At 61.8% G+C, this 23,713-nt stretch overlaps 1 protein-coding gene across 1 annotated transcript; it reads right to left on the bottom strand.

The window, feature by feature from the left end:
- Positions 1-1,106: 1,106 nt before the first annotated feature.
- Positions 1,107-23,199, bottom strand: BCAN (brevican). The gene is made up of 14 exons (XM_059870913.1): positions 23,034-23,199; positions 16,413-16,505; positions 15,933-16,325; positions 15,058-15,232; positions 13,239-13,366; positions 11,795-12,088; positions 9,796-10,059; positions 7,877-8,599; positions 5,474-5,581; positions 4,712-4,870; positions 3,380-3,462; positions 2,937-3,081; positions 1,905-2,087; positions 1,107-1,828 (listed from the first exon to the last, which is right to left on the bottom strand). Exons 1-14 carry the CDS (start codon positions 23,197-23,199, stop codon positions 1,803-1,805), a joined length of 2,940 nt encoding a protein of 979 aa, XP_059726896.1. The 3' UTR covers positions 1,107-1,802.
- Between the last annotated feature and the right edge of the window lie 514 nt (positions 23,200-23,713).

Here is a 23,713-nt window from a genome sequence, read left to right on the forward strand (position 1 = left end):
TTATGGGGTGTTTGGGACTCCCTGTGGGGTGTTTGGGGCACATTGTGGGGTGTTTGGGACGCCCTGTGGGGTGTTTGGGGCACCTGGTAGGGTGTTTGGGACTCAACTCCTTGTGGGGTGTTTGGGACTTGACTCTTTATGGGGTGTTTGGGACTCCCTGTGGGGTGTTTGGAACATCTTATGGGATGTTTGGGACACCCTGTGGCTGTTTGAGATGTACTGGAGGAGCCAGACCCACTGCTGGACCAGGAGTGGGGGCGGGGGGGGGTCTAATGCAGCCCCCCACAGACAGCCCAGGCTGCCCATTCCCAGATCCCTGGTGAATCCTGGTTAATCCCTGGTAAATCCCTGGTGAATCCTGGTGATCCCTGGTCAATCCCTGGTCAATCCCTGATCAATCCCTGGTCAGTCCTGGTGATCTCTGGTGATCCCTGGTCAATCCCTGGTCAATCACTGGTCAATCCCTGGTGAATCTTGGTCAATCCCTGGTCAATCCCTGGTGAATCCTGGTGATCCCTGATCAATCGCTGGTCAATCCCTGGTGATCCCTGGTCAATCCCTGGTGAATCTTGGTCAATCCCTGGTGAATCTCTGCTCAGCCTCTCTCCCCCAGCCACGAGGGCTCTGCCTGATGCCTCTGCCCGGTGCTGGCTCGGGCTGGGCACTAACGAGTGTCACTAATGATGTGTTGCCTTCTCAATTAATGAAGCAACAGAAAAACTCTATGGCAAAGGCGCACAGGGGGCTTGCCTGGCTCCTTCCCTGGCACCTTCTGGCCTCTCCAGGAGGGAAATTTGACAGGGACTTTCCATCCCCAGCGCCTCTCCAGGGGTTATCTGTGCTCTGGCCACTTCACTTCAGGGTTTTATGGGTGTTGCTGCTCAACACAGCCCAGGAGAGCCATAAAAAGCTGTGGATCACCACAGGGCAGGGGGATAACAGCACAGGGAGGTGCCCTGGCAGCACTGATGTGCTTTCCCAGTGCCACCTCTTTGCTGGGAGCAGCATCCCATCCCAAGCCCTGAGTGGTACCCAGCTCTGCTGGGATGTGGGGGCACTTTGGGGTGGTTTCCCCCTGTGTCTGTGGCTCCTGGGGGTGTCTCTGGGATGTGGGGGCACTTTGGGTGATGTCTCCCTGTTTCTGTGGCTCTTGGGGTGTCTCTGGGCTGTGGGTGCTGTCTCCCTGTTGCTGTGGGGGTGTCTCTGTGCCCAGGCTCTCCACTGCTGCCACACTCCATGCTTTGGGGCTGTGCAGCCCTGCCAGTGCCACCCCCGTGCCAGGCCACCCCAAATAACCAGCTCACCACTCTGTGCCATCTGTTTACTGGTTTTAATACCCACAGAAGCACGGGGAGGGGGTTTGGGCAGCACGTACCCACTCCAAGCCTGCTGCAGCAGCTTCTGCTTTCCAGGGAGGTGCAGAAGCCCCCCCCAGACCTCTGGATGGGTGCTGAGCTGCAGCAGAGCTTGGATGTCCCCATGTCAACCCCCATCAGGATGGGAGAGTGCCTGGGGTGATGCTGGCACATTTCTGCCACCCCCTGCCCGTGGTGTCCCCCTGGATTTCAGCTCTGCTGTGACTCTGGGGACAGAACTCCTGCTGTGCTGCATTTTGGGGCACCCTTGGCTCCTTTCAAGGGGCTCTTTAATATTTTTAGGATTTCTTTGTACAGATATAAAACAAACAAGGGGGCAGACACCCAACAGCGAGGTTTCACTCCACACTCCGAGGTCCCAGTGCCGTCCCCATCCACACCAGTCCAGGCCTTGGGGAGCTGCTGGCTGCCAGCCCAGGGACTCCCTCACTCGTTGGGGGGCTGAGCCACGCCTGGGGGGACACGAGAAGTGCCGGGTGAAGGGAAAACGCCACGGGGTGGGGGTGTTCCGGGGAGCTCACCACTCACCAGGACGGCAGACCAGCTGGGGTGGCTCCCAGGTGCCATCCTCCCGGCAGCGGATGATGGGCGAGCGGCGCGGGGCGAGGCCGGGCCGGCAGCGGTAGCGAGCGGTGGAGCCGATCTCGTAGCGCTGCTTGGCTTTGCCGAAGGCTCGGGCGTTGCTGAGGGCGGGGGGGGGCCCGCACTGCACTGCAAGGGGGGGCAGTCATTGCAGTAAAACCCCCCCAGCCCCGAGCACAAGCAGGGGTAAAGCTCCCCCAGCCCCAAGCACAAACAGGGGTAAAGCCCCTCCCCAGCCTGGAGACCAGCAGGGGCATTGCAGTAAAACCCCCCCCCAGCCTGGAGCCCAAACAGGGATAAAGCCCCCCTAGCCCCAAGCCCAAACAGGGGCGTTGCAGTAAAGCCCCCCCAGCCCCAGGGGCATTGCAGTAAAGCCCCCCCAGCCCAGACCGAGCCCCAAAAAGCCCAAACAGGTCCCACACCCCGGACTCGTTTCCCTGCAGTGGAGGTGGTGGTGAAGCCCCTCCTGGGGTGGGGGGTTAGATAGAGTGGAAATTTTCCAGAGTAGAAATCCGTTTTGGTTTAGGTGAAATGTACATCTGTGAGTTATGTCTGTAGCTTGCAAACATCGCTGTTTGGTCTGACTGCCTGTTCTTGTAAAAACCAAAGCTGGGAGAAACTGCTTCAGCCGAAGGACAGAGATAAGGGGGACAGACAGACAGAACAGGGCAACCTGACCCAGGAATTCTTGCTGATTAAGAAGAATTAGTGGCAAGTGTCATGCGAAATCAGTGGAAGGAATATGTATGAACCTACTGTGAAATTGTGAAACACGAAATTATGAACAATTGTGAGATGGCATGCACGTGGATTTGAGAGGGAGCTAAAACAGGATCTGGAGCTCCCAGAGGTACTCGTGTCATTTAAGGGGAACGATCCCCACATGCATCCAGCGCTGCAACAAACACACCGGCTCCACAATTTCACAAAAGCTGTGCAGTTCGTTTGCTTCCTCAAACCAGGGGCAGCCCAGCTTACCCAGCCCCATCTTGCAGGTGTAGGACAGGTGGTAGTTGCAGGGCACGTCGCTCCACTGGCCCCCGTCGTGCCACACGATGACCACGCAGTTCTCCCCGGAGAGGAAGTAGCTGTCGGGCTGCCCGGGGTGCCAGTTCTCGTAGAGCTGCGGGCACAGGGGGCACGGGGTGCACGGGGCATCCAGCACACCCCGCGGCTGGGGGGGGCACACCTGCACCGGCAGCCTCCCGGCAGCGCCATCCCCCTGAGGAAGGAGGTGCCACCTCCACGGCCCTCGGAGGGACCCCCAAATCCCAGGTGTGGCTCCCCTGGGGATGCTCAGGCAGGTGAGGCAGGCAGCTCCTGTTTGGGAGCCCCAAAGCCCGGGCTGGGGGAGCATAAGGAGGTGCCAGGCGGGGTGGTGCCCCCTGAGAGGGCACACGGGGCTTGGCAGCCCCACTTACCAAGGGGCTCCCGTCAGACCACTGGAAATCGCCCTCGATGGTGCGGTCGTTGAGGCCGATCCACTGGTACTCCCTGTACTGGTCTGGGGGACACGGGGTGTGGTGGGGACAGGGACACAGCCAGGTGCCACCTGTCAGGAGGGGCCTGAACGGCCGCGGGGGGTTTGGGAGGTGGGGGTGTCCCTCGGCCTGCAGCGGGAAGATGCTGGGAGGTTTGGGGACACCCGGAAGGGACATCGGGGAACCCCTTTACCCCTCAGCCCCGGAGAGGCGGGACAGGGCCGGCCGGGAGAGGGCGGCAGAGCCCGGGACCCGCCTGTCCCCGCCTGTCCCTGCAGGTCATCACCTTGCCCTGCCAGTCCCCGCCTGTCCCCGCCTGTCCCTGCAGGTCCCTACCTGGCTGTGCCAGTCCCTACCTGTCCCTGCAGGTCCCCACCTGGTTCTGCAGGTCCCCACCTGTCCGCATCAGTCCCCACCTAGCTCTACCTGTTCCCTTTCTGGCCCAGCCAGTCTCTGCAGCTCCCTGCGTGTCCCTTCGTGTCCCTGCAGCTTCCTGTCAGGTGTCTCCTGCCCCTTCCTCCTCCACCCTCTTTTTCCTTCAGGCCCCTTTGCTCTCTGTCCCCTTCCCACGGCACTTGTCCCCTGCTCTGCCTCCCTCTGCCTTCCCCCATCCCTCCAGGGCTGATTTCAGGCAGGTCATGGCTTTGCCTTCAAATTCACACACCCACCCCTCTGCTGGTGTGCCCACCAATCCCTGCACCGTGGGATTTTGTTGGGAAAGGGACAGGATCATCGAGACCAGCCATCCCCCACAGCCAGGGGCACCTCTGTCCCCAAGTGCCACACCCACAGGTCTCCTAAATCCCTTCAGCCATGGGGACTCCCCTGGGCTGTCCCTCCTCCCTCTCCATGAAGGAATTTTCCCAAGACACAACCTAACCCTCCCCTGGTGCAACTTCTTCTGCTCCTGTCCCTTTTTCCCTGGGAGCAGAGCAGAGCCCGACCCCTAAGTGACTCCAGCCTCCTCTTAGGGAACTGTAAAAAGTGAGAAGGTCCCCCCTGAACCTCATTTTCTCCAGGCTGAGCCCCCCCTGAGCTCCCTCAGGTGCTCCAGAGCCCCTTCCCCACTCTGTTTCCTTCCCTGGACACATTTCAAGGGCTGAACCTGTCTGCTCCCTTGGCTCTGCGTGTACCATCCGTGTTCTGGCCTGTCTGTCCGTGTGTCCATTCAGCCCTGCAGGGCTGGGCTCCACCTTCTGTCAAACTCCCAGGCCAGCCCTGCAGGTTGCTGAAGGGCTCAGCAGGAGGGAGGCATGCAGCAGTGTCACATACCATTGATGAAATCCTGCTCCTCGGGGGTCAGGATGGTGGCCAGGTGCCCCCCGTGGTGCCTGCACTGGCTCTCTGCATCCTCCCAGCTCCTCCGGGTGGAGAAGTGCCTGTAGCAGGCGCCCTGGAAGCTGTCCCAGCCGGGGCTGCACCTCCTCAGGGCTGAGCCATGCCAGGGGAGAGAGGAGAGGGTCAGCACGGAGCCCAACTCCCCTCAAGATCCTCATTGCCCCTTGTTTGTGCTTCCTGGGCTGCAGCAGAAACTGGGGAGAGTGGGCAGGGTGGCACCCAGAGCACTGACATGGCCAAGGTGGCACCCAGGGCACTCACATGGCCAGGATGGCACCCAGGGCACCCACAAGGCCAGGATGGCACCCAGGGCACTCACATGGCCAGGATGGCACCCAGGGCACTCACATGGCCAAGGTGGCACCCAGGGCACCCACAAGGCCAGGATGGCACCCAGGGCACCCACATGGCCAGGATGGCACCCGGGGCACTCACATGGCCAGGATGGCACCCAGGGCACCCACAAGGCCAGGATGGCACCCAGGACACCCACATGGCCAAGGTGGCACCCAGGACACTCACATGGCCAGGATGGCACCCAGGGTACTCACATGGCCAAGGTAGCACCCAGGGCGCTCACATGGCCAGGATGGCACCCAGGGTACTCACATGGCCGGGGTGGCACCCAGGACACCCACATGGCCAAGGTGGCACCCAGGGCACTCACGTGGCCGGGGTGGCACCCAGGGCACTCACGTCTCTCACAGCTGATGCCCCCATAGCCAGGCAGGCACAGGCAGGTGAGCTGGGCGCCGTCCTCCGCGCAGGTCCCTCCGTTCAGGCAGGGGTTGGGGACACAGCCACCTGCAAGGGACAGCAGCCGTGCTCACCGCAGAGCTCGGGCACCTCCTCGGTGCCCAGCAGTGCCACGGCCTCCTGGGGATCCTCAGGTCAGACAGTTTCTCCCAGGCTGAGCCTGGGAATCTTAGAGGAAAGAACTCAGACAATTATTATCTCTCTTCCTGTAGGCATTGTTTGTAGCTGTGGCTCTCCACAGTGTGTTATTCAATAGTGTGAGATGTTTCTACTTTGAGACCAATCACCTTAGAGTCACATCATAAAAAGACCCTCTCCTTTCATTAAACAGAGCCTTCTGATCCACCTGAAAACTGGAGTCTTTCTTTCTATCCCTGACTCAACAGCTCGACAGCCTCATCCCTGCAGCTTTCCACAGCCAGCAGGTCTCTGAGCTGGCTCTGGGGCCACCAGCTCTGGGCCAGGTGAGGCTCTCAGGTGCACCAGGACAGGTCTGGAGCAATCCCACACCACCCTTCCACCACTGGGTGTGCACAGCTCAGCAGCCCTGGCCCAGAGCTGGCCAGACCTGGGGCTTTGGCCTCCCCCTGGAGCACAGAGGTGGGAGCTGGATGCTCTTATCTCCCCTCCCCTGGGCTCACTGCCACGCCAGCCCCTGGCCCACTCCCTCTGCCCAGGCCCAGCTCCTGCTTTTCCCTGGGCTGATGCAGTGTTTTGGGAGGGAGGCACGCAGACCATAAAGCTGCTGGCACATCCCAGCCACGTGTCCTTGGCCTGGCAGCAAGGTGACTGCAGGCCTGTCCCTCTGGTGTCACCTCCAGCCTGGCCAAGGCTGATAACTCAGCCAGCACTTCCCCAGAAGCCCGTTCCGGTCATTAGTGCCCCCGGAGCACAGCGTGTGCTCCAGCTCAGAGCGTGATGAACGGCTGCTGCCAGCACCAGCCCAGGGCACACTCAAAGTCCTTGACCCACTCCAGCCTAATCATGCCCTCTTTTATGGTCCTGGGCTCGTGGAGACGTGACAAGGACGATGCTGCCACCCTCATCCCTCCCCAGGAGGTGCTGGTGGCTCCCTGGGGGTGTGCAGCTCATCCATCCCCAGCAGAGCGAGTCATGGGACAGGATGGGTGACCCAGGGCCCTCGTGTCACATGGCTGGCTCCTCCTGGGCATCTCTGCTTGCCAAGGCAAAGGCAGCCATCCCACGGGGTCTGGCCACCCTCCAGAGAGCCTCCTTGGTGCCCTGGGGCAGGGCTGGGCACTGCCAGACTGGGGGGGCAGGGACCCCACAGGGTGCCCTCTGCTGCAGGGAGTGGGATGGGGCAGAGGTGGCAGGGGACTGGCAGCAGGGTGGGCATCAGAGCTGGGATCACCCCAGGGGGGCAGAGTGGGGCTGGTGGGTGACACCCACCCACCCACAGCAGCTCGTGTTCTCTGCTCACCCGTCTCAGCCCCGTGTGGGGGTGAGGGCTGGGGGATGTGGTCCACAGGGTTCTGCAGTGATTTTAGGGTGCCTGGCCACTGAGAGCTGCACAAGGCAGGGTGGTCCTGGTGGGGCTCTGCACCCCGTGACCCATCAGTGTCCCCCGTGTGTCCCCCTGCTCATGCCATGCAGCGTCCAGCCCTCACCCCCCCGCCAGGGCAGTGCAGGGTCAGTCCCGGGGGGCCACATGGAGGGTGCAAAGCAGCCCCAGCCCTCCCGGAGTCCCCCAGGGGTCCCTTCCACCCCATTCCCGGGGAATGGCAGGGCCGGGGGCGGGGATTAGTTCGTCAGTGGGAGAGGCGCAGGGGAGCGGGCGCAAGGACGAAGGGAAGAGCTCGCCGAGATGCTTGTTCTACAAAGCTTTTAATTCCCTTTATTAGTACCACGGTTAGTCAGAGCAGGGACTGGGGCCGCCTTTTGCTTATCGGGCTTTTTCATGGAAACAGTCATTAAAACACTTCACAGAAGTAGAAGAGATTTAAGTGCATGCAGAGATCAGACCAATTTGTTTGACAAATATGTGCTTCTCCAGACCTGTAACCTTCCCTTACCCAGCTGAGGAGGAGAGAGAGAGAGAGGAGGCACGGACAGACAGACAGACAGAGGGAAGCACAGCGTGAAGGAAAGGTGTTGGCTATCTCTAGTGCCGCAGAACAGCCAGAACGGCTGCCCCGAGGGCAAGGGTGGCACGGCAGGGACCCCGGGCCGAGCAGGCGCCCGCCCCGACGCTGGCCCGCTCGGTGGGCAGGGCGGGCAGGGGCACAGCCGTGCTGGGGGTCGGCTCCCCCCGCGGGGTCCCCGGCACGACCACCCCAGAGGTGCCAGGACGGGGAGAGCTGAGGCCATCCCTGCGGGTCCCACCTGCTTCTCCCGGAACGGCCGAAAGGAAACCCTCCACGGTGGCAACGGAGGGAGCAGGCTGCTCTTCCTCCTCCTCCTCCTCTTCCTCGGAAGCTGCAGCAGGCATCCCTGGGTCTGTGCCCGGCGGTGGCGGCGCCGCCTCCTCTCCCGCCGGGGCCGGTGCGGTGCTGCTGCGGGGCAGCTCTGCGTGCCACGGAGTCACGGCGGGCGCGGTGCTGCGCTGCCCCGGGGCCGCGGGCGAGGGCAGCCACACGGCCCCCGACTGCTCCTCTCCCTCCTCCTGCGGCTGCGAGGGCGCGGGGGGCAGCGGGGACGCCCCGGGGCTTTCCCCCACGTCTCCGGAGAGCTCGGCGTCCCCAGCGCCAGAAAAGGGGGTGCTCGCCCCGCCGGACTTGTGCCCGCGCCGAGGGCTTCCAGCGGCTTCTCGGCTCTCTGTCGAGGTGGCAGAAGCGGCACCGGTTGGCGATGTCGCACGGCGCCCAGGTGGCCCGGGGCTGGCAGGGCGGGCCGGCCGCCCCAAGGCGTCCCGCGGACTGTCCGGGCGCTGTGTGGGGGCGGCGGGGCCGGGCGGACGAGGAAAGCCCTCGGGAGGCTCCGTGTCACCTGCTGGGGCACCGGTGGGTCCCTCTGGCTCCGTGGGCTGGCCGGGGTGTCGCCCTCCGCCCGGGCTCTCCACCGATGCGCTGCCAGGGCCCTTGCCCCGTGCTGCTCCCTGCTCCTCCTCTGCAAAGGGCAAGGCAGAAAGGCAGTGAGGGCCAGCCAGAGCCCAGGGCTGCGGGCACTGCCAGCTCTGCCCATCCTGCGGGCACCTGCCAGCACTGCCCTTCCCCCGGACACTGCCAGCGCTGCCCATCCTGTTGGCACTGCCAGCTCTGCCCATCCCGCGGACACTGCCAGCACTGCCCATCCTGCGGGCACGGTCAGCTCTGCCCCTCCTACGGACACTGCCAGCTCTGCCCATCCCGCGGGCACACCCAGCACTGTCCTTCCCCTGGGAACTGTCAGTGCTGCCCCTCCTGCGGGCACTGCCAGCTCTGCCCATCCCCGGGCACTGCCAGCTCTGCCTGTCCTGCGGGCACTGCCAGCTCTGCCCATCTCCCCGGCACTGCCAGCGCTGCCCATCCTGCGGGCACTGCCAGCACTACCCATCCTGCGGGCACTGTCAGCTCTGCCCATCCCCGGGCATTGCCAGCTCTGCCCATCCCCGGGCACTGCCAGCACTGCCCATCCCCGGGCATTGCCAGCGCTGCCCTTCCTACGGGCACTGCCAGCACTACCCATCCTGCGGGCACTGTCAGCTCTGCCCATCCTGCTGGCACTGCCGGCACTGCCCATCCCCGAGCACTGCCAGCTCTGCCCATCCCGTGGACACTGCCAGCGCTACCCATCCAGCTCGCACAAAGGTGTGCGGGGAGATGGGAGTGGCCCCGAGCCCGTGTGACGCTGTCCCCTCGGCACCGGCGCGGCGGACCGAGCTCTGGCCCGAGCACTGAGAGCCACTCTCAGCCCCTCATCGCTGCAGCTCGCCTCGTGTCCCTCCAGCTGCCAGCTCCCTTCTGCAGCTCCTGGTGCTGCCAAACCCCGCTCCAGCACAGGCCCTGCATGCTGGGACACGCAGATGTCCCTTTGTCCCTGCACTGCCCTACACCAGTGCCCCGGCCATGGGGGAAGGACGGGGACAGCTGGGGTGACCCGGGCACCCTCAGGTGCCTCTGCCCTCTCCTTGTGCCTCCGTTCTGTGGCTGCTCTCTGTGCCCCAGCCCCGGCACCACCACAGCAGCTGCTCCACTGACCAGAGAGGGACAGTCCCCACTGTCCCCCACACTCCCGGGCAGGGGGTGGGCTCCCCAGCTGAAACGGGACACCTGCCTCGGGGCTGGCCGGGGCTGTGGGGAAAGGGGAGGCAGGGGTGGGGTGACCTGAGGACACGGAGGTAGCTAGGGGGGGGTGCCGGGCCCCTGGCCCCAGGGTGTCTTCAGGGGACTGGCTCGGCTTGCCCAGGTCAGGGTCCTCAAAGAGAGGGACGGCGTAAATCGCCCCTCGCGACTCAAGCTCCACGTGCGCTCGGGGCAGCTGCAGCTCCTCCAGCTTTTCTGCCACTGTGACAATCTCCTGGAGGAGATTCTCCTCGGGCTCTTGGCCTTGGTATTTTCCTGCAGCCTCAGGGAAAGAGTTTGTCCCTTCTGTGGGCAGAAAGAAAGTGGGGTATTACTGTCCTGTCCTGGCTCCGCAGCGCTCAGAGATGAGCTCACCCCGTAGCAGGCCTGGAGCCTTGGCACCCCAGTAGGGAGCCAGCTCTCCTCAGCCTCCCCTTCCCCTTCTAGGTGGGGTCAGCACCGGGGAGGATCAGGCCCTCCCAGGTGCTGGCAGAGCTGGCAGTGCCACCAGCCCCAGCAGGAGCTGTAGGGCTCAGCAGCACATGGTGGGGTCAGATCCTAAACCTTGCATTCCCCTCCCTGTGGGGACCCTCCTCTACACTCCCATCCCCACCCCGGAGAGGGCAGACATGCATGGGGGGGTTAGTGGGTTACGGGGGTTGTGGAATCACGGCACGGGTCCATCCTGCCTAACCCGGGCTTTCCCTGCTGAGAGATGGGGAAAGTGAGGCCCAGAGATGCTCAGCATCCCCACACTGTGAGCCCTCACGGCCCTGAGCAGACACACAGAGATGTGGGGTCAGGCAGGAGGAGCGGAGGGACAGCTCTGCTTCCTTCTCACTGCTCACAGGCAGCACCTTGCTGCTCCCCACAGGTCTCCTTCCTGCCCAGCATCACCCCAGACCAGCCTGGCAGGCTGTGCCCCACAGCCCCAGGGCCCCAGGAGCGCTCCCCAGGCCCGCAGCCCTGGGGGATGAACCCTCCTGGAGCTGTGCCCACGGAGCCCATGCAGAGCAAGGGTGCCATGCAGGACACCCCCGATCTGCCACAGTGAACTGGCACCAGGCACTGAGGACATGCAGGGCCACCCTCTTCTGACACAGCGTGTCAGCATGCACTGCTGGAGCCATGCAGAGCATCCCTGCAGTAGTGAGAGGTGCCAGCATGCACTGCTGGGACCCTGCAGAGCATCCCTTCAGTATTGAGAGGGGTCAGCATGCACTGCTGGACCCTCAGAGCATCCCTGCAGTATTGAGAGGGGTCAGCATGCACTGCTGGACCCTCAGAGCATCCCTGCAGTATTGAGAGGGGTCAGCATGCACTGCTGGAGCCATGCAGAGCATCCCTGCAGTATTGAGAGCTGTCAGCATGCACTGCTGGAGCCATGCAGAGCATCCCTGCAGTACTGAGAGGGGTCAGAATGCACTGCTGGAGCCATGCAGAGCATCCCTGCAGTACTGAGAGGGGTCAGAATGCACTGCTGGAGCCATGCAGAGCATCCCTGCAGTACTGAGAGCTGTCAGAATGCACTGCTGGAACCATGCAGAGCATCCCTGCAGTACTGAGAGGGGTCAGAATGCACTGCTGGAACCATGCAGAGCATCCCTGCAGTACTGAGAGGGGTCAGAATGCACTGCTGGAACCATGCAGAGCATCCCTGCCGTATTGAGAGCTGTCCCTATGCAGTGTCAGGACCCTGCAGAGCATCCCTGCTGTACTGAGAAGTGTCAGCATGCAGTGTCAGGACCGTGCAGAGCATCGAGGTGTCAGCATGCAGTGTCAGGACATGCAGGTTACGCCTCCCCTCTCAGCTCTATCGGCATGCAAGGCATCCCTGCCCTAGCACAGCAGCTTCAGACGGTACCAAACACCCCTGCCCCTCCCCGACAGCGCAGCACGGGCACCGAGAGCACCCAGGGATCCCAGCACAGCCCCAGCCTGCTGCCCCGCCGGGCACATGCACCCCCGCCCGGAGGCGTCCCGGGGCCTCCCACCGGTCCCCGCCTGGGAGCTCGGGCGGGCCGGGGGTGCCCCTCTTTACCTCGGAAGCAGTACGCATCGTATCTGCTCTGGGCATCGGGGAATCCCGTCTGGTTGCGGAAGAGGAAGATGGTTTTGACGCCTGGCAGAGCCCCGCCGCAGCGCTCCCGGGGGGTGACGATGGGGTAGCGGACGCTGCCGTCGGCCAGCCAGCCGGGGCTGCAGGCGTCCAGCCCCGCGTTCCAGGCTGCGTACAGCTGGCCCGGGCTCGCCAGCTCCGCGCCCAGCGCCCGGCAGCGCTGCGCCGCCTCCTCCAGCGTGAACCTGTCCGGCGCCGTCTCCAAAAAGATCTCCCCTGCGGAGAGAGGAGGGAGACGGGAGTCAGAGCTGGGGAGGGGGGCAAGGGCTGCGGGAGCCCCCTCACCTCCTCCGCTCTCTGCATGAGCCCAGGAGCGGGTGTGGAGGTGGAGGCTGCGGAGTGTAGAGGGACATCAGGGCCTGGAGGAGGGCTGCATCCCTGCCTGCTTGCCTGCTTCCCTGCCTGCTTCCCTGCCTCCCTGAGTGCTTCCCTGCCTGCATTCCTGCCTGCACCCTTGCATCCCTGTCTGCTTTCCTGCTCCCCTGCCTGCATCCCTGCCTCCCTGAGTGCATCCCTGCCTGCCTTCCTGAGTGCTTCCCTACTTCCCTGCCTTCATCCCTGCCTTCCTTCCTGAGTGCTTCCCTGTCTGCTTCCCTGCATCCCTGCCTGCATCCCTGCCTTCCTGAGTGCTTCCCTGCCTGCATCCCCGCCTGCTTCCCTGCCCACGCAGAGAAAGCCACCGTGCAAGCCTGTCTGGAGCTCTCACGCCACATGGGACCGATTGCTGCCCTTGCAAACAGAGCTGAGACTTTGAAGCACCCCTGAACAGGACTGCAGAGGAGCAGGTCCATGCCCTGCACTGAGCAATCCACGTGTGGGACATTTCTGAGGAGACCTGCAAGCCCAGTGAGCACTGTGGTGGGGCTTCATGCTCAGGAGGACTGGGGACCACTGCCCCAAGGCACAGCACGAACCAACCCCACAGCTGCCCCTGCCTCCCTGTCCCCCACCCCTGCCACCGGCCTGGCACCACCAACCGACCCCACAGCAGCTGCCACCGCCAGTGGGGACACCCAAAGGAGGGACCAGCCACCCCCAGGCACACAGAGCCAGGCAGGATCTGCAGCCCTGCCTCTCATGCAAAGCACGGCACGCGCACAGCCAAACCCCAAAGCACCCAGCCCAGCGTGCTGCTGGTCTGGGGCAGATCACTGCGGGCACAGCCCAGCCCGGGCACTGCCTGCTGCCAGGGACAGACCCCACACCCCTCCTAACTGAACCAGGAATGCTTTAGAAGCGGCACAGCGAGTCCCCAGACCTGAGAGACAGCGCCTGCAGCTTTTTCACTTGGGTTCACAACGGGTTACAGTGGCAAGTTAGCATGGGAGCAAAAGCAGAGGAGGGCAAGAGGTGGCACCACAGGCACCTGGCAGGTCCTCAGCGTAGCAGTACACATCGTACATGTCCTCAGGGTCCACCACTCCGTAGTTCCTCACCCCGGGAAAGCCGTTCATGTCTCCGTAGCAGGCCTCACGGGGGGTCTGGATGGGGTACCTGGGGCAGGAGAGCACAGGGGAGCTGGTGACTCCCCAGGGAACAGGCAGGCAATGATACCTCACCTGGAGCCCGAGGGAGAAGGGCCAAAGGGCCAACCAAACAAACTCCAAGGGAGAAGGGCCAAGGTGTTACAACCAAACAAACTCCGAGGGAGAAGGGCCAAGGTGTCACAACCAAACAAACTCCAAGGGAGAAGGGCCAAGGTGTCACAACCAAACAAACCCAAAGGAGAAGGGCCAAGGTGTCACAACCAAACAAACTCCGAGGGAGAAGGGCCAAGGTGTTACAACCAAACAAACTCCAAGGGAGAAGGGCCAAGGTGTCACAACCAAACAAACTCCGAGGGAGAAGGGCCAAGGTGTCACAACCAAACAAACCCAAAGGAGAAGGGCCAAGGTGTCACAACCAAACAAACTCCAAGGGAGAAGGGCCAAGGTGTCACAACCAAACAAACTCCAAGGGAGAAGGGCCAAGGTGTCACAACCAAACAAACCCAAGGGAGAAAGGCCAAGGTGTTACAACCAAACAAACTCCAAGGGACAAGGGCCAAGGTGTCACAACCAAACAAACTCCGAGGGAGAAGGGCCAAGGTGTCACAACCAAACAAACTCCAAGGGAGAAGGGCCAAGGTGTTACAACCAAACAAACTCCAAGGGACAAGGGCCAAGGTGTCACAACCAAACAAACTCCAAGGGACAAGGGCCAAGGTGTCACAACCAAACAAACTCCAAGGGACAAGGGCCAAGGTGTCACAACCAAACAAACTCCAAGGGAGCACAGACAGAAGAGCACTGACAAGGGGATTACAACAGTTTATAAAGGGGGGCAGTCCCAAGGGAGGAGACTGACTACAAACCAGTCAGGGTCTAGCAAGGAGGAGCATGGGTGTCACAGACATATTTTATGAAGAATCCTTTTGCTAGGATTTTTTCTCCTGAGAAGCTGAGGGGCTCAGAGGAAATGAAAAACAATTATTTGCCACTGTGGAATGCAACAGGTGCATCTTTGATTGGTCTCATGTGGTTGTTTTTAATTAATGCCCAATCACAGTCCAGCTGTCTCAGACTCTCTGGTCAGTCACAAGATTTTATTATTATTCCATTCCTTTTCTTGCTAGCCTGCTGATGAAATCTTTTCTTCTATTCTTTTAGTATAGCTTTAATATATCCTTTTCTCTTAATATAATATATATCATAAAATAATAAATCGGCCTTCTGAAACATGGAGTCAAGATTCTCATCTCTTCCCTCGTCCTGGGAGCCCTGCGAACACCGCCACACATGGGGTGGGTTGACATCAGCCTAACACCAATGAGGAAGAAGGAGGGAGAAGTGAATACATAATTGGCAAATAGGTGAAGGGAAACAGCGTAACTGACATAGAAATTTCTGGCTAGAAGGGTGTGGCAAACCATAACTGACAAGGTGCAGGGGCTGGGTTTAGAGGATTGACAGGGGAGAGTTTGGAAATGTAGGAGGGGTGGAGGAGATTGACATAAGGAAAGGAGGGAAAATATGGAGTGAACAACTTCTGGGAAGAACCCTTTGGGAAACTGAACAGGGCAGTATTGAACCGTTTTTCTAACACAGAAAAATCGAACACATTACGAATTAAACAATTAAAACCCAAAAGCAAACCACAAGAGGGTGAGGCCGCGGGCACAAGGCCTGGGCAGCGGCGGTGCCCACCTGACGGTCTGGTCGGCGATCCAGCCAGCGTCACACTGCTCGTAGCCCCCCAGGTAGGCGGCGTAGAGCTGCTCGGGGGTGGCGATGCTGGCACCGATCCTGGCACAAGCCTCCTGCGCCTCGGAGAAGGTGTAGGCGTAGCGCATGGAGCCCTCCCGGTAGTGGAACACCACCCCTGCGGGCACACACGGCCATGGGCAAGGGGCTTCACAACAGCCCCCCACAAATGCACCCAGGGTGTGGACGCAGCTCTGTTCACAGAGAAATCCTCCCCAGGATTTCTCCTGGGGAAGGCGGTGAGAAAGCTCAGAGAAGGGAATGAAAACAATTCTTATCTCTACGTGCTGCTCTTGTTATTTGGCACACGTGGAATGTGTTATGGGGATTGTTTACCAGAAGGGGTTTGTTAATTAGACTCTGGTGATGGTTGTTTGGATTGATGGGCCAATTAGGTTAAAGCTGTGGTGTGGCTGTTGGAAAAGGGTCACAGGTCTTTCTTTAGTATTAGTATAGTATAGTATAGTACAGTACAGTACAGTATAGCTTGAGTCCAGTATAATACAGGTATGATAGCTTATAAAGCCATTAGTTAATAAACTAATTGCTTAATAAACTAATATAAAGCAATTAGTTAATAAACTAATTGCTTAATAAAGCAATTAGTTAATGAGCTAATAAACTAATTGCTTCTAAAGCAATTCGTTAATAAACAATTTCTTAGTAAAGCAATTGTTCAGCCTTCTGAAATTGCTAGAGTCATTGCACATTATTCCGTAGCTGGGGGTCGTCCTGCTACAATACCCAGGGGGGTGTTCGCTGAGCCAGGAGAGGGCCCGAGGCTGCCCCAAATGCCACCTCTGTCCACCCTGAGGTACCTTTGACCTTGACGTGGAGGATGTCGTGGCCGTCCTCGATGCCGTGCTGCACGTCGCAGCGGTAGATGCCGGAGTCGTTGGGGCGCAGCTCGGTGAGCAGCAGCGAGGCGTTGGTGTAGCGCTGGTGGAAGATGGGCAGGGAGGCGCGCAGCCGATAGTCCTCGCTCACCTTCACCCTGTCCCCACGAGCTACCAAGATCTCCACCTCCCTGCCCTCAGAGATGAAGGTCCACTTGACCCGCGGTGTCCCCAGGACGGCGCGGCGGCCACCCGTGCCGGCGGTGGGCTGGGGGCCAAGGTAGGTGATGAGGCAGGGGATGGTGACGTCGCCTGCCAGCACAGCCTCCAGGGCTGGCTGCCGTGGGATGGACACCTGCAGAGCCTTGGGGTCCTCTGGGTGGGAGGAGAGAGGAGCTGTGAGCAGGGCTGGTGTGAGGGGCCCCCCGAGACCCCCACTCAGCACACGTGGTGCTGAGTTACCTGTGCCATCTCCAGGGCCAAACACCTCCGGGAGCACCGTGGGGACAAACAGCCAGAGCAGCAGCAGTGCGAGGGCCGGGGCCATGCTCTGCCCTGCAAGGGGGAAGCAAAAACCACCAGCTGTGCTCAGAATCCTTAAAAGCACCAAAAATCTCCCATCCCTGCAGGAGGGAAAGAGGCTGAGGAGATCCCCTGCACCCTGGGAGTGTGTGGGGTGATGGATGTGGCAGTGGGGCACAGAGGGAAGGGAAGGTTTCAGGAAGGGAAGGTTTCGGGAAGGGAAGGTTTCAGGAAGGTTTCGGGAAGGTTTCGGGAAGGTTTCGGGAAGGTTTCGGGAAGGTTTCGGGAAGGTTTCGGGAAGGTTTCGGGAAGGTTTCGGGAAGGGAAGGGAAGGGAAGGGAAGGGAAGGTTTCGGGAAGGGAAGGGAAGGTTTCGGGAAGGGAAGGTTTCGGGAAGGGAAGGTTTCGGGAAGGGAAGGGAAGGGAAGGTTTCGGGAAGGGAAGGTTTCGGGAAGGGAAGGGAAGGGAAGGTTTCGGGAAGGGAAGGTTTCGGGAAGGGAAGGGAAGGTTTCGGGAAGGGAAGGGAAGGGAAGGGAAGGTTTCGGGAAGGGAAGGGAAGGTTTCGGGAAGGGAAGGGAAGGGAAGGGAAGGTTTCGGGAAGGGAAGGGAAGGGAAGGTTTCGGGAAGGGAAGGTTTCGGGAAGGGAAGGGAAGGTTTCGGGAAGGGAAGGTTTCGGGAAGGGAAGGGAAGGGAAGGTTTCGGGAAGGGAAGGGAAGGGAAGGGAAGGGAAGGGAAGGGAAGGGAAGGGAAGGGAAGGGAAGGGAAGGGAAGGGAAGGGAAGGGAAGGGAAGGGAAGGGAAGGGAAGGGAAGGGAAGGGAAGGGAAGGGAAGGGAAGGGAAGGGAAGGGAAGGGAAGGGAAGGGAAGGGAAGGGAAGGAAGGGAAGGGAAGGGAAGGGAAGGGAAGGGAAGGGAAGGGAAGGGAAGGGAAGGGAAGGGAAGGGAAGGGAAGGGAAGGGAAGGGAAGGGAAGGGAAGGGAAGGGAAGGGAAGGGAAGGGAAGGGAAGGGAAGGGAAGGGAAGGGAAGGGAAGGGAAGGGAAGGGAAGGGAAGGGAAGGGAAGGGAAGGGAAGGGAAGGGAAGGGAAGGGAAGGGAAGGGAAGGGAAGGGAAGGAAGGGAAGGGAAGGGAAGGAGAAGGAGGAAGGGAAGGGAAGGGAAGGGAAGGGAAGGGAAGGGAAGGGAAGGGAAGGGAAGGTGCCCCTGCTCACAAGAGGAAGAAGACAACATGAACAACCAGGAGCATTGGCTGGGAGCCACTGGTGCCATCCAGCCCCTCTGACCTTCCCCGGGGACTGGGTCCCCTGGGGACAGCAGAGTCCAGCCTGGCCTGGAGAGCACAGATGGTACCAGCCCAAGAGCTGGCGGCAGCGGGCAGGGAGGCGATGCCAGCACCAGGGTCGTGTGCCCGTGGTGCCACCGTGAGAACCCTCAGGGAGGGTTTGGTCAGGAAGGATGTGCTGAGGGAGGTCAGGGAGCAGGCAGGGCACACGGATGTGCTGGTGCTGCCGCAAACCGCAGGTGTGCACACGCCTGTGCGTGCGCTCGTGCACGCGTGCCCTGCCAGGGGCGGCTCGTGGAGGGAGCTGAGGTCAGCGAGCAGGGGGGGACAGCCCAGAGCACACAAAGCCCGGGGCAGAGGGGGAGGGAAGGAGCAGGACGGCTTCTTTGCCATTCAGCTCACACCGGAGGCTCCCCGTGCGCGGGCTGGGAAAAGCGAGGCTGCCCAGAGCAGCCATTATGTCCCGTGCCTCTCTCAGGCTGCCTGGCACAAAGGGCTCCCACCGGCGGGCTGGGGACCAGCACTGAAAGAGAGCCCAGTGGCCAGCACTGCCATCACCCAGCCCTCTCCAGGGAGCAGCACAGGGGGTGATAGGAATGTCGTGGGGGGCTCTGGGTGTCCTTGCAGCCTTGCTGCTCTTGCAGCCATCCAGAGAGGAGGCTGATGCTGGGAATGTGGGGAAATGTCCCTGCCTGTGCACTGCTCCAATACCCCTGAGCCCTCTGCAGAGGCTCCTTGGGGCTCCTCAGCCTCCCATGCCAGGGATGCATCGTGCCATTGCCTGGGAACAGAGCGGCCTGAGACTCAAAGCAGATTTGTAATTTATGAGCTCTTTGCACTGTATCGATTTCAGCAGCCACAAGAGCAGCTTGAGGCATGACCAGTCACCGGCTGCAGGGACAGCCTGCCAGGATGCTGCCCTGGTCACCTGTGTGCCTCCTCAAGCTGTGTTCCCAGAGTGTGCCCAGGGAACCACTGCTCCAGGGAGAGGCTGTGAATCCAGCCCTGGGCACCAAGTACAGTGCACACACACCCCAGCACCAATTACCACAGATGGGCAGCCCCTGCAGCCATGCTCCCACAGCCCTGGCACCTCACACCATGGATGGACAGCCCCTGCAGCCATGGTCACACAGCCCTGGCACCTCACACCATGGATGGACAGCCCCTGCAGCCATGGTCACACAGCCCTGGCACCTCACACCATGGATGGACAGCCCCTGGAGCCATGGTCCCACAGCCCTGGCACCTCACACCATGGATGGACAGCCCCTGGAGCCATGGTCCCACAGCCCTGGCACCTCACACCATGGATGGACAGCCCCTGGAGCCATGGTCACACAGCCTTGGCACCTCACACCATGGATGGACAGCCCCTGGAGCCATGGTCACACAGCCCTGGCACCTCACACCATGGATGGAGAGCCTCTGGCACCCCACACTATGGACACACAGCCCCTGGCACCATGGTTGTATATCCCTAGCACCACACACCATGGATGTACAGCCCCTGGAACCCTGGCAGCACAACACCATGGATGCAGAGCCCCTGGAGCCATGGATGTACAACCCTGGCACCACACACTATGGACACACAGCCCCTGGCACCACGGATGTACAGCCCTGGTACCACACACCATGGATGGGCAGCCCCTGGCACCACACACCAGGGGTGCACAGCCCCTGGCACCACACACCATAGATACACAGCCCCTGGCACCACGGATGTACAGCCCTGGCACCACACAGCAGGAGTGCACAGCCCACAGCACCACACACCATAGATACACAGCCCCTGGCACCACGGATGTACAGCCCTGGCACCTCACACCACGGGTGCACAGCCCACAGCACAAGACGCTGTGCATACACAGCTCCTGACACCAACAAAAAGCCCCTGGCACCACACCCCATGGGCATCAGCCATCCAGTGCAGACCACAGACGTCCCCTTCCCAGCAGGGGCAGCCAGAGCTGGGTTGCCCAGGAGCTGCCCAGCGGTGCCAGGGCCAAGGCAGGAGCTTTCTGTGCTCCAGACAGATATTTTGAATGCAGCCCCTTGGTTCTGGAGCGAGGCACAAAATCCTCCTGCTTGGCAGCCGTGGCCAGGCTCCAACACGGGGGCTGGTGCCACCCCCTGGGCAGCCAGGCAAGGCAGGCTTTTGTCACTGGCACCTTTTCTTCCCGTCCCCAAGGCGCCGTGGTGGCTCGGACAGCGGCCCTGAAATCCCGGGGAGGAAATCCAAGAGATAAAATTCCACAGGAATCAGGCAAGCTGGAGTGTCTGCTCTCCTCCTGTGCCCATCCCTGAGTGTGTGCTGGCACTGGGAATGGGGTGTGGAAAGGGTTAAAGCCAGTTTCACCCTGCCCGCGGGTGATGGCCCCAGGTCCTGGAGTCCCGTGATGACCAGAGGCTCTCAGGTTTGGGGTTTGGGGTTGGATTTTTGCCTTGGGTATTTTTCCTGCTTGCCACAAATGGAAAATCCTTCAACCCACAAGTTCTGAGGGAAAAGCTGAGAGCAGCCAAAAAATGTTGAATAATTATAATGGCAGCAACCCGTGAGGTTCAGTTGTTCCAGAGACCTCAGAGCTCAGGAGCTGCTGGGATCAGACAGACACACAGGCAGGCACGTGGCAGGGCCAGCTAACCTCCATTTCTGGGGGAAACCGGTGGAAAATGGAGCTGAAATCTATTTTGGGACAGCAGTGCTCCTCCTTTCTCCCCTGAGCTCGGCCCTGCTTTCAGAGCTGCCTCCTTGAAGGTGGCACCTGCAGGATCTGGGGCTGCAGCACCTGGGCCAGGGCTCAGCACAGGAGCTGCTGCTAGTGGATGTCCCTTTTCATCTCCAGAGAGGGGTTTGTGGATGTCCCTTTTCATCTCCGGAGGGGAGTTTTCTCCTGTCCCCTCCACGTGATGGTTGCTCACGCCGCTCCCAAGGTGCCCTGCCAGCCCGCAGCGAGCCGGAGGAGGAGGAGGGAGCAGAGCGGTGCCTTTCCAGGGATGCTCAGCTGCAGAATGAGTCAGCAGCCTCCGGCACAGCCTGGCCCCGCTCCAGCCCCGTCCCCACCGGCAAAGGGCTCCGGACACGCCGCTGTCGCCCCGGCTGCCGCACGGGCTCGGGGACGGAGCCGCAGCCCCGGCCGGGGTTCGCTCCTGGCTGCTCCGTGTCCACCCCGCCAGAGCTGCAAACCGGCTCTGCCTCCCGGATCCGTCCCCACCCCCGCGGGCGGGTGGGCTGCGGCCACCGGAGGGGTCGCCGGTGGGAGCGGGGCCGTGCCAGGCAATGCCAGCCCCGGGATGCGCGGGGAGCGCCCGGCGGGCTCTTGGCAGCGGCGCTGGCCGAGCTGAAAGGCCGGAAGCAGGTGGGGAGGAGGGGGTTCCCTGCAGCTGCCAGAAGCCCGAGCCCCCCGAAGAAAGGGGCTCCTTGTTGCAGGGGCGTGCGGAGAGCGCGGGGAGGGTCCCCGGGGAGATTCAGCCCCGCAAGGAGGGGCGGGGGGCGAGCGGAGCCCGCAGGAGCCGCCAGGGACACCAGCACGTGTAGCCCTGGGTAAGTGTGTCACATACACACGTGAAAGGTTTGCACACCCACCCCCGCCCTCCCAGGCTCTGGTGGGGAAACTGAGGCACGAGGTGGGGCAGTAGTGCGGGGGGGAGGGTGGGAGTCCCTGATTTCAGCACCGCAGCTCAGCTGGGAGCCAGCCCCGCTGCCAAAGTCGCATCTCCCACCTCCCAGCACAACCTCACCCCACCTCCCAGTTTCCCCAGTCTAAAGCCATCCCCTGAAAAGCAGCGCTAAAATATCCTGCTCGGCCTCTCCCTGTCCTGCCTGAGCCCAGGAGCTGCAAAGGGCTCCGGGCTGGGCACAGGGAGGATTCTCCCACCCGCCGGGCGGCCAAAAGGAAGAGCAACAGGTTCTGGGGTGGGCTGAGCTCGGAGAAGTGACAGGAGCAGAGGTCCCTGGCAGGGATGCTCAAGGGCAGCCCCTCCACCCTGGGGACGAAATGCTCTGGCTGCGGGAGAGAAAGAGGGCTGCGGGAAAATTCTCTCTCCCCGGGACACCCCCCGGAGGGTCTGGGCTTCACAGCGGGGCTGATCGGTTGGAAAAAGCCGTGAAAATCCTGAAATATTTCCCCCCCGTCCCCTCCTGCCTCCTGCGCTGGGACAGCAGCAGAGAGACCTGGGGGAGGACAGGGAGAACCACCCCCAAAATCCCAAACCTTGGGCTCGGCCCCAGCCCCCCCAGACCGGGCAGCTTTGCCCCTGAGCCCAGCACAGCGACACGGCCGGGAAGGAGCGGAGGAAACTGATCCATGCCCGGCTCCGTGCCTCAGTTTCCCTTTGCACTGCTAGCCTGGCTGCAGCCTCCTTGGGACAAGGATCTGAGACTCTGCAGGACAAACGGTAGACACCAGCCCCATCCTGGACCCCCGGCCCCTCTCCCAGAATGGGGTTCCTGAGGAAACAGCCCTTTGTGCCCAACCCCTCAGAGCCCCCTAGCTGGAGGGGCCACGGGCCGGGCTGGGCTCCGGGCTGGGCTCTAGGCTGGCTCTAGGCTGGCTCTAGGCTGGGCTGGGCTCTAGGCTGGCTCTAGGCTGGCTCTAGGCTGGGCTCTAGGCTGGGCTCTAGGCTGGCTCTAGGCTGGCTCTAGGCTGGCTCTAGGCTGGCTCCAGGCTGCAGCAGCACCAAAGTCCTTTCTCCTCCCAACTTCGCAGGAGCCCCCCCAGCCCCCGCTGTGCACCCGGCGCTGCGGAGCCGCTCCGAGCCGCGGAGCTGCGCTCGGGAGGGTCGGGGACAAGGACAAAGCTCCCGGAGCACCCCCCGCTGCAGGGCAGGACGGTGCCCTGTGCCCTCCGCGGGGGAAAACCCTCCGGGCATCCCACGCTGGCTCGGCTCCCGTTTCGCTTCCTGCCCGCGCGGAGGTGAAAGGCGAGACCGGGATGAAAAGCGCAGATCCCGGGGGCACCGCAGCGCCCGGGGCACCCCGGTAGCCCGCAGCTCACCTGGCTCGGTGCGTGGCCGCAGCCCCGGCCCGGGGGCCCGTCCGTGCGGCTGAGCTGCGGCTCCTCCGGGGCAGCGCGGGCAGCGGCTCGGCAGCAGGGCTGGCAAGGAGCTGCACCAGGCATAAGTGCAGGCACCGAGAAAAGAGGCTTCTCTGTGTGTGTGTGTCCGTGTCCTCCACTCTGCTTTTTTTTTTTTTTTCTTTTCTCCCTTCCCCTTTCCCTCCTCCTTTTATATTTATTCCTTCCCCTAATTAAGAAGGAAAAAAAAAAAAAAAAAGATACTACCGTGTTGGCAGGCTGCTCGTCCCTCCCCGTCCCTCCCTCCTGGCAGCTGGCAAAGCCCGCACGAGAGGAGGATGAGGAGGATGCTCAGCCCGGGCACGGTGTTAACCCGATGCAGCAGAAGTGGGGGAGCAGAGAATGGGGGTGTCCCCCCCTCAGACCCCGCCATGGCACGGGAATGCCCTCGGGGTGGTTATTCCTGGGATTTGGCAGCTTCAGCTGGACGGGGAGGGGGCCGCGGGCGGGGGTCCCGGTAGCCAGCAGAGGCTTTGTCATGTAAAACCCCTTTTGCTGCGGAGCCGAGGTGGGTGGAGGAGCCCAGGGGCTTTGCCAGCCCCTCTGGGGTGGTGGGAGCAGCCAGAGCCGGCCTGGCAGCACAGAACTCACAGCCAAGCTCGGTCCGTGCCTCAGTTTACCCGCCTGCGTCTGCGTCAGGGCCAGGATAATTGATGCATCTTTAGGCTGCAGTGCCTAAAATCCTCGTTCCTGCAGGAATGTTGGGGACCTGGGCACCAGCGGGGTCTGGTGGGCAGCTGGCACACCCCACTGGCAGGGTCAAGCCCCTTGGCAGAGGGGCAGCGCCCCGGAGCTGGCACCGGGGATTTTTTGAAGCAGATCTCGCTGAAACTTTCCCTGGCACGGAGCATTCCCTGCCCGGGGGTGTGGCGCAGAGCCTGCCAGGG

This window comes from Haemorhous mexicanus, chromosome 31, assembly GCF_027477595.1.
Source record: "Haemorhous mexicanus isolate bHaeMex1 chromosome 31, bHaeMex1.pri, whole genome shotgun sequence".
Classification (NCBI taxonomy): domain Eukaryota; kingdom Metazoa; phylum Chordata; class Aves; order Passeriformes; family Fringillidae; genus Haemorhous; species Haemorhous mexicanus.